Source organism: Puma concolor, chromosome C2, assembly GCF_028749965.1.
Source record: "Puma concolor isolate L17-30 chromosome C2, mPumCon1.1.hap2, whole genome shotgun sequence".
Classification (NCBI taxonomy): domain Eukaryota; kingdom Metazoa; phylum Chordata; class Mammalia; order Carnivora; family Felidae; genus Puma; species Puma concolor.
The window spans coordinates 6,466,117-6,478,149 of record NC_141675.1 but is presented as its reverse complement, the minus strand read 5'-3'; the positions used below and the strand labels follow the sequence as shown (position 1 = coordinate 6,478,149).

Below are 12,033 nucleotides of genomic sequence, written 5' to 3'. Positions count from 1 at the left end.
CCAGGCGCCCCCTATGTTGGAATTTTAAACGTTAATTACTAGAAAAAGAGGTAGAGCCTATAGGCTCAGGGGCCAACGGTGGAAATGCCTGCAGGGCCAGAAGGGAGTAACGGAGCCCATGAGGCCAGAGTAAGGCAGCACCGGCACCCGCTCGGGCAGAGGTATTTGACTGAATAACTAAACGCTGTGCTAGCCAAACGCAACAGGCTCTAGAAACAAAATCCGTACTCAGGTTGTCACTTTACTACCAACACCTGTTACACAGAAGAGACGAAATAAGGAAGAATCAGCCACGGACATTTACAAGACTGAGAGCAGCCCACGGTTCCTAATACTGAACCGGCAAGAGCAAACCTACACCACAGAAGACCAGAGAAGTCGATCGTAGCACAAGCACGTGATGGAATACTCCAGTGCAGTGAGAAGGAACGACTAACAGCTACGCTAATTCACATGGATGAATTCATGAAGGTAACAGAGTTACAGAAGCAAGTCCCCTAAGCACACGAGTCACTCCACACCACAGCTGGGGGAGAATGATGCCTCGTGTTTGTGCAGCCCTTTCTGGTTGCAAGCATGTTCGTTTACGTAATCTTATTTGGAAGGAGCCCAGCAGAGCTGGCAAGACAGGTTTGATAGCTGCTCTTAAGCTTTTGCTAAGAGGATAAGTAACTCTATGTGGTTTTGCACCAAAAATTCTTTAAAGGCTGGGAATGATGACATTATCCCATCAGCCCTCCGGTGCCTGGAAGGACTTCTCTGCTCTCACGGCCGCTTCCTGCACACTGTTGGGGACAGCCCCCCACAACGTGTCCCCTCCTGATGGCTGGAGGACCCTCCGTGCCAGGCACTGGGTGCCAACCTCAGCACCATCCCCGCCCTGTTCACCGATCCCTCTTTTCTGGGGATTCTGGAAGCTTTGGAGACCTTCAGGGAATTTCTTTTTACGCTTTGAGGGATGCAATGGAAAGAAATGAGAATGTGTATAATGTTTATTTTATTTATTTGAAAATCTGTGATGAGGGCGCCTGGGTGGTTCAGTCAGTTAAGTGTCCAACTCTTGGTTTCAGCTCAGGTCATGATCTCACAGTTCGGGAGTTCGAGCCCCACGTTGGGCACCATGCTGACCACACGGAGCCTACTTTGGATTCTCTCTCTCTCTCTCTCTCTCTGCCCCTCCCTGGCTCACACATGCTCTCTAAATAAATAAATAAATAAATAAATAAATAAATAAATAAATAAATAAATAAATAAAATTTGTGGTGAACACACATACATCCTGAAAAATGTACGTAACCCCTCATAAGCCGACAGCCTGACATTCTCACAAACTCAACACACTTCGTGTAACTCAGGAAAGAGAGCATCATCAGCACCCCAAAGGCCCTCTCCTGCCTTCTCCTGAAAGGTAGCTGCTAACTGTCCTGGCTTCCAGTGACTGCAAATCGTGTTGTCTGGTTTTGAACCCGCCGCATGCACTTTTGTGTCTGGCTTCTTTTGTTCCACCAAATTACATTTATGAGATTTGCCCCTTTTGCTGCAGCTAGTGGGGGCTGCTTGATTTTCGTTTCTGTGTAGTATCACATTGCATGAATACCCCACACACACTTATCCTGCCTGCTATCGATGGGCATTGGGTTCCAGTGCAGGGCTATTAAGCACCGTGCCACGATGAATGTTCTCTTGGACGTCTTCAGAGAACACGTGTACACATTTCTGTTATGCATTCGCCAAGAGGCGAGGCTGCTGGAAGGTGTATGTGCGGCTTTAGTAGATGCTGCACAACAGCTTCTCAAAAAGGCTTCCCTAATGCTTACTGCTATAGTATCCTCGGACTTGGTTGGTTCAAAGACATAAAACATACGACACAGAACTCAGATTGTCCATAAAAGTATCATGAGTTGGAGCTCAAGCAGAGGCTTCAGGTGCCCAGAGGGACAAATACACCCTCCCGGCAGAAGCCCCGCCCCAGGCCACTCCAGTGCCAGCAGTTAAGGGGAAGTTCACGGACCTACAGCTGCCCATTCCGGAGCTCAAGTTCTTAGAAATCCCTTTCTCCCCACAGGTGCCCCTCTCTCCAACCCACCCCGCTCTGCCTTTCCGTTCCAGACCTCTGGTTTCAATAGTGGTTCTGTATCCCCATTCGTCCCCGATGGAGCCGCGGTGGTGGACAGGGCCCCCCCAGGGCAGATGGACCCCACCTAGGCCTTTCCCACCTGCACTGCCCATGTCCTCAGGGTCCAGAGCTTGGAGCATCTTGGAAATTCAGGTTACAGAAAGGTCTCCAAGTGCTATAGCTACTCACCAGGAGGCCAGGCTCATGGGGACAGAGCAGAGAAGCAGAATAGCCTGCCTCCTAGTCCCTGTCTGCCCACAGGCGCTCCTGACTCACCTTCACCCCCCGCCACGGGGGCCTGGCTCCATGTCCCTCCTGCCCTTGTGATGAAGCCACAACAAATCTGTGAGGCCTGGCCTGGAGGTTGGGAAGGGTCTCAGACACCTCAGGGTATGAGGGTCCGTGCCCCAGGACACAGCCCACGAGCAGCTCACTTACTGATTCGGTAGCCCAAGCCCTCGGCATGAATCCTCTTGGCCATGAACTGCCCTTCAATCAGTGCTCGGATCTCCACATCCCTGGGGAATGCTGGGACCTGTCCCCAAGAGAAAGCAGGCACAGAGTGAAGATTCCTTGTTTTCCCTTCATTGTGTGTGTGTGTGTGTGTGTGTGTGTGTGTGTGTGGTCTTTTTAAATGACAGCCCAGATTCAGAAACTGTGACTCAGACCTCCGGTGCAGCTCAACCAACTAAGCACCTGTCACACAAACACATCACTCACACACACACACTCCCAGCCTCATGCATGTTTGCTCTGGAGAAACAGAGCATCAGAGGGCTAGTCTCGGGCCGCCAAGGGTTCAGCTCTGTGACCTCAAGTAAGTTACGCAGACCTTGCTGGGGTCTTAACAACACTGAGGTAATATCGGTACCTGTGTCTCAGGGTGGTTACAATGACCCAATTAGACGGCAGAGTCTGGTCTGGGTGTTTGATACTAAGTGACAGCCTACAGCTTATGCTGACGACCCACAGCTGCTGATGGGTGTCAACCCAAGCTCTGCCCATGCCTGAGCCCCTGTGACCAGCATAGACCCTACCTTCTCCCTGTTAGCCCTCGATGGGTTTATGGAAAAGGGAACAGGCATACCTTCTCTGTATCTTCTCTGATCTTTCATCAGAAAACCGAGATGAACTCCTTCCTTCTACAGTTTATATAAAGCTTCCCACTTATAACCCAATACAGAATGGCTTCATCAGCTACAAATCCAATGCCTACTCTAACTGTAACAGTTACCAGACAGAGTGACTTACTGACCCCACCTAGGAAAGGCCGCAGGGTGGAGGAGAAACAAAACAGCAGCTTCAGGGCCAGGGAGGACTGGGGTTGGAGGCCCCCCTCCACCACCCAGGCCCTGGTGACTTGGACACATGATTTAGCCTCTCTGGACCTCAAGAGGCTATGAGCAGTAAATGAGGGATATAGGAAACCATCAGCACAGTGCTTGGAGCTAAACAGCCCTCAATAAATGTTAGTGCCCCCCGTCCCAGAAGCCTTCCATCAGGAAGGAATTCCTGATCTCGGGGGTGTAGGGTTAAGTCAGCCAAGTCAACAGTCTCTATGACTCTCAGTGACAGTCAGCATGGACACAGGTGATTTGCACTCTGCTTTCTAAGCATGTCTGCCTTAGATCCTGCTGATTCCCCAGCACTAAAATGCACTCTGGCACATCAAAAACATTTGCTCTAGGGGCACTTGGGTGGCTCAGTTGGTTAAGCGTCCGACTTTGGCTCAGGTCATGATCTCACAGTTCGTGGGTTTGAACCCTGTGTTGGGTTCCATGCTGCCGGTGCAAAACCTGCTTGGAAATCCCCCTCTCTCTACCCCTCCCCTGCCTGCTTTCTCTCTCTCTCTCAAAATAAATAAACTTAAAAAGAAACTGCTCTAATAATAGATGAGTAAATACATGACGTCCCTAAAGCAGCAGAATCTGATAGGCGATTGTTAAATTTAGCACTCAAAAATGGAGCCAATTTCTCTCCAATACCAATACCACACGTACCTTGTGGTTTTCTGCACTAAACCTATGGCGCCCAATAATTTCAGGGGTGATCTCCATTACGTCAAAATAAAAACCTGAAACAAGACCAGGAAGAGATTCACTGTCGGGAATCAAAAACAAAAGATAAGCTTCTCAAAGACTTATTAAAGAACAGGGTGAAATGACCCTACATCTGGGTCTACCAGAAGAGTCAGGGGAATACCCTTGGTTCCTGCTCTCCAGCAGGACAGAAAGAAAGGCCCTGAGCTACACTTTCTTAGAGACGGTTTTTCCCACTCTCACCTGCAGCCCGGGCCAGAGGCGGCTGCCCAACCAGCCCTGAAATACCAGCGCAGGTTTGATCAAGGGAGATACGTCTCCTCCCCGCTCAGAAGGCCGGCCACCATTCCTAACAGAACGCTGCATCTGGGACAGAAAGCTACATGTGGAGGACACAATGGGATAGAGGAGGAGCCGTGGCTGCCATCCCTGATGTTGTCACCAGGGCCTCGGAGGGGGACAGAGATGCAGTTATGGCCTGACTTCCACTCAAAGCATGGAGAACGGCCCAACCTTACTCAGATCATGGGGTCTCACACTAGTCTGGAAGGCCCATGGGGCAGAAGGATAGACAGGTAGGGCTCCCCTTGGCTGCTCCATGGCCCTCACCTCCCCATACCCCTGAGGCCCTAGGCCCTGTCCCTTCTGCCAGCAACCGCTGCCCTTGACAGGCCCAAGCATCACCAAATAGCCTACCCAGGTTCCCGCCGTTCCCCATCTCCGTGGACCGCAGTGCCTCAGAGAACTCACTCCAGGAACAGGCAGCTGACTCATCACGGATCTTCTCTCTCATGAGGGAGCCATTTTTAAAGCTGCAGAAGCACACACACCTCTGAGGGAGGGACCCAGTGCTTGCTGACTGCACCCACATATTTTGGTGAAGAATCCGAGGGAGAAGGGCTGCAGGTCAGGCTGGACCGCAAGGTATCGGGCCCAGCAAAGGCCCCTCGGAATTGCAGGGAAATGCACTGGTCTTGGGCTCTTGTGGGGTTGCCACAACCAGCCCTGAAATACCAGCGAGAGACAGGGAGAAATACCAGGGAGAGACAGGGAGCTGTGGCTTCTATACATCATACCACCCGGATGATGGAACAGAGCTGGTAAACTTAACAGACCTATATATTCTCCAATGGTTCCTGGGGCCTAGAGGCTCAGAAACTTCCCTGAGTAGCTTCCAGTGGGTTTCCAAAGGCCTGTGATCAGGGTACAGAGCACACCTCCTCCATGACGACTGTCAGGAGGCAGGATGTGCTTCTTACCATTTGTTGAAGGCCTACCATGTGCTAGGCACGTCATAACAACGCTACGAAGTAAACCTTTTATTCTTCCCATTTCACGAGCAAAGTGTGAGTCACATGTGCTGTGGCATCTGCACACAAGATATAGGTGTTGAGGATGGGACTGCAATCTGGGTTTGGGGAGGACTCCAGATGCCGGGTTCTTCCCCACCCAGCTCTGCTGTCAGAAGGACCCAACGAGTCCCAGGGTCTCAGCTGCTGAGCACAATGACTTGAGGGCTCCAGATGGTACCAGACCTGCCCACACCACCCTCCTCCCCACCAAGCCTACCAGAGAAGTGCCATGTAGTGCTGGGAGCCAACGGGGTTGCAGAAGATGTGCCCTTCCAGGGCAGGCATGGGCTCCTGGAGCCAGAGAAATAGGGTGTCGCTGGTGCCCAGGCTGACCTGGGAAGAAACGGGCAGAGGTGAGGCGCCTCTCTGCTCAGCTGTACCAGCCCTGACCCCCATCATGTCACTCCTGATGCCGTTGACCGCTGATTAAATGTCCCTTCCTCGGAGAAACCTCCTTCTGACCCTCCCACATCAGGTAAGTCCAAAGTTAGCAACCAGATTTAGGATCTCATGGAAACTGTAGGCCAATTTCTTAGAATTTAACCACAATTACATCTAACTAATGGTTTGGGTAACAACTGATTCCCCAATGACTTTCCCACTAGACCCAGAAGGGTCAGACCCTTCTGTCACTGCACCAAGCAAGACTGGCCACTGTTAAGGGGACCTGCCAGCAAAGGCCATGACCTTCTAACAGAGGAGATACGAATAGATCCTGGGGCCTAGGTCTTCCTATCCCCTCCTTCAGCTGCCTTTTGGGGCCAGCAGACCCTCTAATAGACAACAAAGATGCTACTGGGGCCCAGAACCCCTGTCCCCTAGGGCAGGAAGAGTGAGCTCCGCCTGTAGGTGTGAGAAGTCACCTTACCGCAATGTCACCTTCCTCCAGCCTCATGCCTGCCAGCGACGCTGAGAATAGGAGAGGAGCCTCTGGTTAGCTGGAGGTCACATGGAGCCACAAAGCAAACCACACTCACCCCCAGGTGGGAGCCAGCCCCTGCCTCCCGCCCCAATCCACATGCTAGGGTAGAGGAGGGAACAGGGTGAGTTGAGGGCTCAGGATGGCCCAAGGGAAGGTCCCAGGGGTCAGGGGGTAGAGTCCCTGTGGTCATGCTTCCCAGCTTCTTCTAAAGGGGCCCAAACTCCCCACCATCAGGTGCTCACAAGAGTGCCAAGAACCAAGGGGCCCAAGTCAAGACATCAGGATACACACGGCAGAGTGTGTCGCAAGGTGAGGCAGGAGTTGGGGCTTCCTTCCACCCAAGCAGAAGGTAAAGGGGACTGTCCGTCCCCCTTAGACATGAGGCCCCTAAGAGCAATTCTTGTCTGCCTTGCTCACTGATGTACTCTGGAGCTGAAAGGTCTGGCATGCAGTAGGTACTCACTAAATGTCGAGAGACTGAATGAATAAGTGAGTGAAAGGAGATGTGGGAAGGACAGATGTACTCAGTCACTTCTGCTGAGTACAACCAGCTATGGGTACTGCTGAGTACAAACACATCCAGTGTTTGGATGTGTCCCCAAACACTGGAAGTCCCATCGGCCTCCACTGGCAGGGACTGGGGAAATAAAGCGGGACGACTGGACCGTAGGCAACCATTAAAATGATATTGCACAAAAATATTGCCCAGGTTAGTTAAAATAAGATATGTTTACTTATGAGCATGGAAAGAAAGTTGGAAGGATAGCCATCAAAACTGTAGCTGTAGCTACCTCACGGTTAAGAGATTATGGATGATTTTTGCATCCTTCCTTTGGTTCGTCAGTATTAAAAAAATTTTTTTTCCCGCAGTGAAGAGGTATCCCTTGTAAGAAAAAGAGCACAAGCGTCTGTTAGTCTGTTTGCTTGTTACCCCTGCTGTTTTAATGAGGGAGCAGCTAATACATTATTTAAAACACCAGCAGAGCGGGGCGCCTGGGTGGCTCAGTCAGTTGAGCCACTGACTTCGGTTCAGGTCATGATCTCACGGCTCGTGAGTTCGAGCCCCACGTTGGGCTCTGTGCTGACAGCTCGGAACCTGCTTCAGATTCTGTGTCTCCCTCTCTCTCTCTCTGCCCCTCCCCAACTCATGTTCTGTCTCTCTCTGTCTCAGAAATAAATAAACATTAAATAAATAGATAAAACACCAGCAGACTAAAGGCCAGACTTGGGGAGGAACCGACTAAAGGGCTACCTGCCTGGGATCTCTAACATTCAGCCTGAAACCGAGGTCCAAGAGGAAGGATCGGAAAGCTACTTTTTTCATTCCTGCTCAAACATGCCCAGAAGCTCACTGCAGTGGTTAAAAAGGCCCCTTCTTCCTCCTGACATGCTTCTAGTTGATAGAGGAGATACGAGTATATACACTGCCTAACGAGACTCAGTGAGGTTATTTTCATTCCGAAAGGAAAACAGACGTGGCCCACAAAACTGTAGAATTTTCCTAAATTGGTGCTCATAGACCAACTGTTCTCTGCTCTTCTCTGACCTCCCAACTTTTAGGGCTGATAGGAACTGGCCCTGAGTGGGCCCTGGGAGCCTGGGGCACCAGAACATGCACACTGCAGGCTGGAGATGCCTCTCGACCCAGGGACAGAGCATGGGGCTTCATGCCTCGCCACCATGGAAATCAGGCCACTGTCTACCAGCGTCTACCTCCCTCCCCTTCACCTTTGGACCAGGAACACTGGGATCCTTCCTCCAAAACCTGGTCTGTTTGGTTCTGTGCTCTGACAATAGGGTTCCGCACGATCGTCTACAGAAATTGCTCAGGGACAGGAAGGGCCCTTGTCTGGCTCCTGGGGATCCCCCCAGATACCAGAGCCACAGCTGTCCCGGGAGAGACAGGTCACAGATGCGGCCACAAGCGTGGCGGGGACGTGCTAGCTGTCCCCTCAGCTCCAGAGCAGACAGGCCGGAAGCAGACTGAGGAACACCATGAGTGTTATTTGTAGTAGTGGCTGAACAGCAGTGACTTAAATATTTTTTCCTCATCACGAAAATATACACAGACACCGCAGAAAATATGGAATCGAATACTACTGCTAATAATATAGCCACTGTTATTAAGAATGAATTTTAACCAGGGCTCTATTTCGAGGCATACAACTACACTCCTAGGCACACATGCCTCTATTTATTTTTGATGCTCATATCCTGCTCGTCTACACAGCCAACAGAAGCAAAGTACAGGGAGGCTAGTGGGTGTTGAAACCGGGAGAAGGGCTGAAGTCTGAAAATAGAAAGAAATGTGTTTCAAAGGAGAGTGAAATAGAACAGACAGCCACGGGGTGCCGGGGTGGCTCAGTCGGTTAAGCGTTCGACTTTGGCTCAGGTCATGATCTCACAGTCGGTGGGTTTGAGTCCCGCCCTCAGGCTCTGTGCTGACAGCTGGGACCCCGGAGCCTGCTTTGGATTCTGTGTCTCCCTCTCCCTGCCCCTCCCCTGGTCGCTCTCTCTTGTCTCCCCCTCTCAAAAATAAACATTAAAAGAGTTAAAAAAAGAAAGAAAGAACAGAGAGCCACGCATGTTCCCTGACCACGGAGGAAAGCAGGAGAGACTCTACGAAGGGAAGTCAGCCTCCCTTGGACAGCAGACCCTGGTCCTCGGCCACGTTACTTGACCCTCACTTCCTTAGAGCAGGAGCCTAGGAGGGTGATTTAGGGTCGAGTTGCCAGACAAAGTGGAGGACACTCAGTTAAACTGAATTTCAGAGAAACGTGCTTTGGGACATACTTACGCTAAAAAATCATTGTGGTTATGTGAAATACAGATATCGCAAGGGATGCGCTTACATTACATTATTATTTGTTGTTCCTCTGAAATGGGAGTTACGCTGGGTGTCCTGTCCCTGTATTTGTATTTACCTGGCAATCCTAATTTGGTGGCTCGTTAGGGACAGGGCTGCCGGGGGTGGGGCTGAGGGGCAGCGGTCTGGTGGTACAGTGCGGCCATCTGGCCTTTCTTCAGAGACCTGATGACCCCTCCTGGAGTGGCTGGGGGAGGGAAAGGTGTTCGGATGAGGAATAATTCATATCCATAGAGCAAATGATGGGGAGGAGACCCAAGACCACGTCCCAGAGGAAGGGCTGGAGGAACTGAGATGTTTAGCCTGGAACAGAAAAGGCAGTTGCAAGGGGGGTGGTGGGCAGGACTACCCTCCTTAACCACTGATCAGTTCTCACCTGGGGCGGAGGGGGAGCCCTCAGCGGCTCCAGAAGGCAGAGGCAGAGGCAGAGGCAGAACCAAGGTGGGGCAGATACAAGGAGGCAGATTACAGGCCAGCAGTGTGGCAGGTGGCCAGGGAGGAAGGGTTTCAAGAGGCTGGACTGGCTGACATTCTCAAATGGACCCAGTCAGGCTACTTGGGAGAGTGAAATCCTGCAAGGTACTCACCAGGGTTGTCCCCAGTAAAGGCCACCACTTGGCATCCTGGAGGAAATCCATAGCGCTGGACGTAGTAGGAAGAAATGGCTCCCTGGGGAGGAGAAGCAAATCCCACCTGTTCACAGCCGTCCAAATTGCAGGTTGCAAGAACGCTACAAGCCCCAGGTCACTGGGTCTGCACTCACATCACTCCCAAGGGATGTCGCAACAGGATGTCCCCTCCTGTTCACAAAAAGCCAGAGGAACCCAGCACAGGCTTGGAACTATAAATTTAAGGTCATCCCACTGCCTTGAACACCACTGGATTTTGAGAGGCAGCTAGAACAAACCAATCCCCATCTTGTACTTTTTTCGTAAGCTCCACATTCTGGTATAGCATTAATGGTAAATACATAACCAGTGGACACACAGTAAGCAAATTCACGGAAAGACACAATGCCTTACATACTCATTCTATCAGCCCAGCAATCTGATTAAGAATAACCAAACATGCGGGGCGCCTGGGTGGCTCAGTCAGGTAAGCCGCCGACTTCAGCTCAGTTCATGATCTCATGGTTCTGAGTTCGAGCCCCACATAGAGTTCTGTGCTGGCCTGCTTCTGGTCCTCTCCTGCCCCTCTCCTGCTTGTGCGCGTGCTCTCTCTCTCTCTCTCTCTCTCTAAAATAAACATTAAAAAAAAAAAAAAGAAGAAGAATCAACATGCAAATGCAGAGGTCAACTTTCTAAAGAAAATAAACCAAAAAAATGGCAGTGTGGGGGAGGGAACTCCCCTGAGAAGCATGGCCCCCAAGGCTCCTCCAAGGGCAGCTGTGGGACCAGAGATCAGAGACACCTGCTGGACAGACCCATAGAAAACACAGCTATAAAAGAGACACTGTTTCCCCCCGCTTTCCCTGACTTTACCTTAGTTCTAAAAGTTTGAAATAAATGATGGGCTTTCCTGGGGCCTAGAAAGAAATTTTGCTCCTTATAGCAAAATTTCAGTCTTACATCAGAATAAGCCATCTCCTGGGAGAGAAAGGTCTCAGACCCCGTTGCCTCCAAAAACAGAGCCAGAGTCAGAGTTCGTGTGCAGGTGGCTTATTTGGGAAAGTGACCCCAGAAAACGAAAGGGGACCTGGGGAGGAGGGAGAGGCCACCCAAGGGTACATTGTCAAGCTGGTCACCACTGTGGGCAGTGTCCGAGGAGCCGTGTAAAGGATCTGGGGGTTGTCCACCTGGGAACGGGGCGAGGGGCACATCTCCACAGGCCCCCGCTACTGAAGGGTGTCCCCTGGGATGTTAACTCCCTGGACCTCCAGGTTTGCAGAGCACAAACACGGAGTCACAGAAGCCCTGGGCGGAAAGGGAGGGGAGATCCCACCCCGGCAGGCTGCGGCCAGGTGACACTGAAAAGCCACAGCAGCTGGTCAAACAGATGGGTTAGGAGGCTGCGAGGCAGGGCTGGAGAAGCGTCCAATACCATCCATCTCCAGATATCTTCCTGCAAAAAACGTGAAAGCTGCCTGGGCACCACCTTCCGAAGAAGGGATGATGGGAAACACCGGTTCTGCTTGTCCCCGTCCCCCGACCCCCCCATCACGTGGGTGCATCTGTTACAAATGAAAACATGCTTTTCAGAATCGGTTCTTTTTGGTTCCTCAAGCTGCTAGTCTGTGCACGAGCTCCCTCCTGGAGGCATGTGTTCCCGGCATAAGGAAAACAAAGCCTGTTGCCGTGGACAAAACATTGCTTCCCATCTCACACAAAACCAGAAGCCGTGCATGGAATACCAATCCCAGAGGCTGGGCTGTTTCCTGTTGGCCCTTCCTTATTCCTTCTGCTGTGCTTCAGCAACGCTGGGTCCTGAACTGTCCCCCTTCCGAGGCGGGGGACGCCCCTCCCTAAGCTCTGTACATCGGTGCTGATCTCAGAAAAGTGCTTTTGTGGCTGGGACTCTGAACGGGCAGCACAGTGGCAGCCTGATCCTTCTCATCATCCTCCTCAGGCCTCAGGGACCCTTCTCCTTCCTTCCTGCTGACATCCTCAACCACCCAGCCGTTCTGTGTGTGGCACATGTTCCTGACAAGGGCCCCTGAGGGCAGGGCCCAGCTGTCTACTCCATTCTCCTCACAGAGCAGCCTAGAATTAAAGTCAGTTAACTGGGGGAAACCAAGGCAA

At 51.5% G+C, this 12,033-nt stretch overlaps 1 protein-coding gene across 3 annotated transcripts in view; it reads right to left on the bottom strand.

The window, feature by feature from the left end:
• Positions 1-12,033, bottom strand: part of XYLB (xylulokinase) — a 58,346-nt gene that overhangs the window by 22,747 nt on the left and 23,566 nt on the right. For all 3 annotated transcript variants that reach the window (XM_086720463.1, XM_025913670.2, XM_086720464.1), the window contains 6 exons: positions 9,883-9,964; positions 6,376-6,416; positions 5,725-5,840; positions 4,852-4,967; positions 4,117-4,190; positions 2,555-2,651 (listed from right to left, as the gene is read on the bottom strand). In XM_086720463.1, the coding sequence (XP_086576589.1) occupies positions 2,555-2,651; positions 4,117-4,190; positions 4,852-4,967; positions 5,725-5,840; positions 6,376-6,416; positions 9,883-9,964 (526 nt within the window). The remainder of the gene's footprint in view (positions 1-2,554; positions 2,652-4,116; positions 4,191-4,851; positions 4,968-5,724; positions 5,841-6,375; positions 6,417-9,882; positions 9,965-12,033) is intronic.